Below are 7462 nucleotides of genomic sequence, written 5' to 3' on the forward strand. Positions count from 1 at the left end.
CACAGAAGAAAATCAACTAAAAGCATCACCTCTTTTTTTAGGTCTGAAAACGATAAAATATCAGCTGTAGGAACACCAATTAATTCAACACTCCACCAAAGTAAGTTATTTTATTCCTATCATGGCTTTTTCATTTAGCACGTAATTTACTTAAGTTATTACTAATATTTTTCCTTGTTCAGACCTGAACAGATCTACCTCAGCATCTGAAGACCTCTCTGATGAAGCTGCATCCCCAACCCCTGTACATGGCAGTCCAGATTTCCTCACCTCGGAACTTAAGAGATGTCAATTACCAGACACTTCTTTAACCACATCTGCTGAACATGTTCAGATAATTGAGTCTGAGAAGGATAATGCTGTGTCGGAGTCTCATTCTCCTGTAGTGGAGAACATTTCAGATCTTAATGGCAATCCCCCATCCTGTGAGGATTCCTATAGGCCTGACTTGGATGTCATCTCCTCAGTGAAGGAGGCACATATAAAGGATAGAGAGCCATCGTGTCCCCTGACAGATTACCAAGATGACTTTGAGTCATCAGGACCTTCTTCACCAAGGAAGGAGCAGCCTATACCTAAGCCAGACTCTGTTCCCCATACTGAAATCAGGTCTGGTAGTCAAGATGAAGAGATGGAGGAGGACATAGCAGAAGAACTAAGTCAGTTTTCAGTTGCTAGTGGTGCAAGCCATGAATCAGGTGGACTGTTGGATCTTCATCAGAAATCTCAAGGTGACTTTAAGAATGATAGTCACAGCATTGATCCGAGCCATTTGCAAAGCCCTCCCCCGCTACTTGTAGATGAAATGCCTAACTTCAACATTGGGGATCGAGTTCTTGTAAGTAATGTCCAACCCGGCACTTTAAGATTTAAAGGTCCAACCAAATTTGCCAGTGGCTTTTGGGCTGGTGTGGAGCTTGACAATGCTGAGGGGAGCAACTGTGGCATTTATGATGGAGTGGTATACTTTGAGTGTCTTGAACATCATGGGATTTTTGCTCCTCCTGCCAAGATCACTCATCTACCAGACAAGTTTGACATCTACACTGATGTTGCAGGACAGGAGGACTCATACACAGAGAATGTGTCAGATCAGTGTGAGGATGAGCAAAAGAGTCAAGTGGATACATCTCAAAATCTAAGCGCCCTGGAGAAGAGTGAAGAATTGTCTCATAAAAATGTATTTGAAAACCAAGAGTTTCTAGATGTAGCAGCGCAAAGCCTCAAGAGCCAGGAGCCACCAAAAACCGAAACATACCTTGATTCTCAAAGTGACCACTCTATTCTACCAGATGGCCAGGAGGTAACTTCCTTAGTGGATGAAGACGACACAAACAAGGCCATACTACCTGATGATCAAGAATTAACAGCCTATGTTGAGAAGGATGACATTCTAAACCAGTCCTTACTACCAAATGATCAGGAGGGTGCAGCCATAGACGACAAGGAAGATGTACACTCCAAACACCACCTGATTTCTTCTGAAGTTCCTGACAAAGTTGAGGAGGAAAAAGTAGAGCCCAGGCACCTGGTATCTCCAGACACATTAGCAGACAAACTGCTGAGTAACTTTATAAAGGACACAATTCACCACTTGGTTCAGATCAAAAGGGTTAAAGAGAAGAAAATTGAAGCTTCCAACCAGATCAACACATGCGTCTTGGAGCTTGATGAGCAAGGGTTGATTTCTACATTGGGATATCAAGATTCTACATTTGGACATCAAGATGGTTTGTCTTCCTTCTTACCTGAAGAGGAGCCATCTTCTCCAGAGCTGTTTAACCGGCCGGTGAGTCTTGATTTTTCATGTTAACACAGTAAATCAAAATGCATATTTAATTTTTTTTATATTATTTTTAATGGAAAAATTAACAGGAAAAGTCGGCTTCCTTGATTATGTGGAAAGTGACTGAATGTGTTTGGGTCATTACCTGGATATTCGAGGGTAACGCAGTTAATCTAGTTCTTTTTGATCACACATATTAAGTATATTGCACCAGCAGCAACAGAACCAATGTTGTAGTATCAGAAAGGCTCAAATGACTTAGCCAGATTTAAAACCACTGATGAGTTTATAATAAACAGTACAGTGTAACATGCGTATGTTTCACAGCAATAGCTGAGTAGCACAACCATCAATTTAAAGTACATGCAGAAGTATATAAAGCTGTGGACTTTAATTTCCCAATGAACACAGCTGTTATTGCCAGTGTTTTGGCGCTTCACAATGCATTTCTTTCTAGTGTTCAACACATTATAAACTGAAAACCTGAATGAAAAGCAGGCTTACGGGGGCTTCAGGTGGTTGTGGGGGCTACCTGGTGCCCACGGACACCACGGAGATGACCCCTGATTTAGCGTATTCATAATATTGTACAATGAAATACTAAGAATTTTGGTGAAGATGGAATGGAGCTTATCAGAGTGTGAATAGGTACCAAGCAGTGAGTGTAGGGACACTTGACAAGTGAGCTCCACAAAGCATAATCTGTGGAGCCCAGCACAGCTGAAATGATTGATTTACATCTAAGCTCTGAAAGCTGCCTTAGTTGTGAAGGCGCTTTAACTACGGCATTTTGAGTTTCAGAGAACTTGAAATGAAAATGAAATGTTACAACTGACAAATAGTACTTGTTGATTTGCCCTTTTGAAAGGAGTTTCCCAAGCAAAGTCCAATGTTATTTTGACAGTCTAATCGATCAGAGGAAGAACAGGTAATAGTAGAAAAACATAAAGTTCCCTTTCCTTCTTTCTATCACAAAAGGAGAGTCCAATTTTGGGGGCGAGTGGCCAAGAAGAGCTTGCCAAGCGACTCGCCGAGCTGGAACTTAACCGCGATCTGCTGGATGACCTGGGTGAGGATCAGGACTGGTTTGATGAGGACTTTGGCCTCAGCTCACGTAGAGAACAACAGAGGCTCCAACAGAAGCAGAGAGAAGAGGTGACAAAACTGGGAGCAGGACTAAGAAGCTCTGGTTCCTCAGACGAAGTCCCCCTCAGGGGGCTGGTCTCGCCCTCAGATGGGGACCAGCCTGCGAAGACTCCACCGAGACCTGCCCTTCCTCTTCCCCTGCCACCTAAACTGCCAGAACAACCTGCCATGGTGGTACCACACTCAGTTGGAGAAGTGGAGAAGTTGGTCTATGCTGCCATTCAGGAGATTTGGGAGAGTTGTACCCTTACAAAGGAAGGAAGCCCTTTGCTTTCAGATGTGAACTGTCCCAAACCTTCACAAGAGTATTTGGGTGTTGAGGACAGCACAGTAGACCAGGAGGCCCTCTGCATCCGAAGCTACAAAAAGGTGACATTACAGGACTTCATGAAAAATCCGGCTTGACTGAATTTGACTAAATACCTTTTTGACGTAGGTATTAACATGCCTGTATTCCCACAGGCTGTGTATGACCTGACGTGGGAGATCCTCCAGGAAATCTATGCCGAAAACCCCAATGCCAATCAGCCTGAGTGGGTCAAACCACAGCGAGTCAGGCCTGCCTTTTCCCACAGAATCAAGACACCAGAAGACATGACAAAAGTTCAGGTATGATTTGTTTAGCAACCTCGGTGCTACTAGATGTAGCCTTGTTGTATAACCCCTGATTTTGTCTTGTTTTGTTCAGGAATTTGTCACAAAAGAAGTTCTAAAGCTTTATGGTTTGGCCAAGAATGAGAGTAAAAAGTCAGACTGGCAGAAGATGCTGAAATTTGGCCAAAAGAAACGAGACAGAGTTGATCAAATACTGGTAAGCATTCACAGTCACAACAGATTTTTTATTTTTTTTTGCAAATGATAACAGTCGAAAAAACTGTCACTGGCACTTATGTCTCCAATTATCAGATAGGAGGATTCTTTGTTGCTGTGTTGCAGTGTGAATGCATGCAATTAGGACAGTGTCCTGCTTTCTTGGATTCTGTGTGAAATGCACATATAATAATAAATGTGAAATCCTTTGTTATGCTGATACACCAATTTTGCAGACTCTCTTATGTGAATAAGCCTTGTAATTCAATTCACTCCACTAGTTGGCGCTACACAGAGTTCCTATGCAAGTATGGAATTTGCTTGTGTAAATTTCCATGTCTGGAAAATTATGTAAAATAGAACTAAAGTATGGAAAAATATTCATTTTCCAAGACTGTTATTGTACCTAGCTATTATCTCCTGGAAATGCTAAAGTGGCATAAGGGCATACATATTCATAACAATGAAAAGGAATGATTAAATCCATCATTTATTCACATCTTACTTGAGCTTCCACTAACAATTACTTTCTTCATCGATTAATCTGAAGCTTGTTGCTTTGCTTATTCGACTAATCGGTTAGGCTCTAAGATGGACTAAATCAATGAAAAAGCAAAATGTTGATCACAGTTTTCCAAAGTCAGCCTTTTGTTTTTTCTAAAACACAAAGATAATAGGTCTGCTTTCATGGGTGCAAGGAAATGACAAAATATTCACATTTGAGAGGCTGAATATTTAATTTTTAAATAAAAACTTTCTGATTAATTGGATAATCAGTCATTGATTCGTTTAGTAATTGTTGCAGCTCTGATGATACACTCTGATCTATTTGCCTAGTCTGGAAAAAATAGGACATTTTGAAATGTCTAATCTATAGGAAATTTTCACTACAGTCATTCCCAAACTATATTCATTGGGATACATTGTGGTTGTCTACACCTGTGACACATATCACAGCACTGCTCTATAACAAAGTTCATGTGATTTTGCAGGTACAGGAGCTCCACGAGGAGGAGGCTCAATGGGTGTGCTATGAAGAGGATGAGCTGTCAGTCAAAATGCAGCTGGCAGACAGCATCTTTGACGTGTTGCTGAAGGACACCGCCAACATGCTGAGTCTTGTAACCAAGAGGGCTGCTGCTCATTAATGGGTGAATGTAATCCACTTTGAATCTAGTAATATATGGTTTGGAATTGTTATATAGACTATAGAAAATTGTTTGGTCAGTGACACATTTTGACTAATCAGTGATGTCAGTTATAGACTTTTTTTTGGCAGGGGAGGGATACATATGCCTTAAACTCATCCTACTCTGTCATCCTCCCCCAAAAGTGACTTCTCTCCATCTTCGCTTGTTGTTTTACTTTAGCGTCACCCACTTTGGGTTTTTTAATTGCATATGTCCCAAGAAATGACAATGTGTCACTGTTCTCAAACATTTAAATTGCCCTAAATTGGGGCATCCATAGTGGAAAAGATATTTTGTAAAACCTCTTGAATATGTTTATTTATTGTGTAAAAAAACATGAAGAGAATGCTGGAAATGTATAATATCCTGTCAGATTATATAAGGAGAGTTTTAATGTTATTCAAAGCAAATCGATGTTCTAATAGTAAAAGCACAAGTATTGTGAACGTGGCAATATGTATTATGACAGAGATTTAAGATAATGAAAATGATTTTTTTTAAAGAATTTAAGTCCCGTTAATGATGTTGTCACACTCTTGTGCTGGGTGTTATTAGCACTAACTTCATTCAGCGTCTAAATTGATAACTACTGATGACATACAGTATGTTTGATCTGAAACTGAAGACTTTTTCGGGGGGTTGAAACATATTTTCAGTTAATTCTAAGATATTTCCAATTGAATAGGCAGATTTAGGATGTCAGTGCACTACATATTAGTATACAGCATGCAAGTGGAGCACAAAGAGGGGAATATTAGTTTTTTGCACGGTACTGAAATGCTGGATTTGAGCCTTTTCCTCACCCTCCCCCCCCTCTCTCTCTCCACACACATTTTGGTTAGCACGGCATCTCCTCATCCTAAGTGCTGCCATTACGTTAATCTTTGCCATCAGCAGGGTCAAAACCAGCCAAAAGAATGTTACCAGCTTAGCCAGGTGACCATCCTCAACATTCATTTCAAGTGCCTCTTTGTGTTGTGGAAGACTGTATTTGATAGCTTATCTTTTGGACCTCCTATCAAACTGCTGTTTTAAAAATCTATATATTCTTCTCGCTTCACTGACCTAAAAAAAGACAACTCATGACTTCAGCTTGGGTCTTCATGTTCCTGTTAACGTCAAGTTTTTAACTTTTTCATGTTTCTTTGCCTCAGCCTGACAAAATGTGTACGTAGACACAGTTGACTGGTTTAACGCAATGTGTTTCCATTATCACGTTGTCTCATATTTTGGTCCTCTTCATTCTTTCTATGGGCAAGCCAGCTTTCTCTCAAATAATTTTTTAAAGCTAAAGTGACCTTATTTTAAACCCATTTTTACACTCACTGGTTAGATAATGTACCACAAAGTTTGATGCCAACCTAACCCCTCTTATCTTGTCCTATTGAATGGATTGTCTATTGGAGAAAGTAACACTCTGTTGTAACTATGCAGTGCTTTATGTAGTCGGATGAACACTTGTTTTTAGACTGTTAGTCTGTTCCACATCTTATTGGTGTGGAGAAGAGCCCATTATGCTCTGAAATGAGAGATGACGCAACTTGGTCATTTGATACCAGAACTAAAATAAGAATACAGTAGATTTATGAAATGAACCCAATCCTACAATTTCCCTTCTTTTTTATTATTGTTTGAAATGTTGTAATGAATATTTATAATAATGTGCTGTGAGTGTGCACCAAGTGCACTTGGCTTGTACAATACTTTTACGGGTGTAAATATACTGTACTATTGTAGCCTGACCCACTCTTACTGACTTTTCAGTGAGCTTTGGAAAATGGAACTGTTTACTTTGCAAACATGTACATATTTGTAGACTTTGGAACTGTAAATAAAGCTTTGTTTGTAAAGAAAATTTGCTTTTTGTTACAGAAAAACATAAAACAACATTTTTGATTTACAAAGGAAAAAAAAGGTTTGCAAGGTTTTGGATATGGATGCTTTTTGATGGACACCAAGATAATTTATCGTTTTGCCTGCAAAATAACACATCCACTGTTGTCAATGTGTGAATTAATAACAATAATAAGTTGATGTACAGCCTATTTCGCTTTAATGCTTGTTTGTGATAAATTGCTTACTCCTAGTGTTATTGTCTCACTACCATTTCTTTGTGTATAACCTTAGCATATTAAGAAATGCAGCACAAGTAAATTATTTTGGATTTGTATTTCAGATTTTCAGATATAGACAGCAAAATGAAATAAATGTATAATAGTGTTATTGCTGCTGTTCCAATTTTTCACCGCTAGGGGTCACTGCCTGTCAGATTTTAGATGGAGTTTGCTCACATTTCACGTTCTAAAATTACCAACACAGTACATAATGTGTTAATAGTCTGTGATTCCAATTGATTTAGTTTGTATTTAATTATCTCTGTGTGGGATTTGCATGTTCTCCCTGTGTATGTGTGTTTTTCCTCCAACATTCCAAAAATATGCATGTTAGGTTAACTAGTGACTCCAAATTGTCCATAGATATGAATGTGAGTGTGAATGGTTGTTTGTCTATATGTGCCCTGTGATTGGCT

At 39.3% G+C, this 7462-nt stretch overlaps 1 protein-coding gene across 2 annotated transcripts in view; it reads left to right on the plus strand.

The window, feature by feature from the left end:
• Window positions 1–6998, plus strand: part of cep350 (centrosomal protein 350) — a 30069-nt gene extending 23071 nt beyond the window's left edge. For both annotated transcript variants that reach the window (XM_058074398.1, XM_058074399.1), the window contains 6 exons: window positions 42–100; window positions 183–1789; window positions 2765–3301; window positions 3395–3541; window positions 3621–3743; window positions 4735–6998. In XM_058074398.1, the coding sequence (XP_057930381.1) occupies window positions 42–100; window positions 183–1789; window positions 2765–3301; window positions 3395–3541; window positions 3621–3743; window positions 4735–4890 (2629 nt within the window). In that variant the 3' untranslated portion in view covers window positions 4891–6998. The remainder of the gene's footprint in view (window positions 1–41; window positions 101–182; window positions 1790–2764; window positions 3302–3394; window positions 3542–3620; window positions 3744–4734) is intronic.
• Window positions 6999–7462: the final 464 nt, after the last annotated feature.

Source organism: Doryrhamphus excisus, chromosome 5 (assembly GCF_030265055.1).
Source record: "Doryrhamphus excisus isolate RoL2022-K1 chromosome 5, RoL_Dexc_1.0, whole genome shotgun sequence".
Classification (NCBI taxonomy): domain Eukaryota; kingdom Metazoa; phylum Chordata; class Actinopteri; order Syngnathiformes; family Syngnathidae; genus Doryrhamphus; species Doryrhamphus excisus.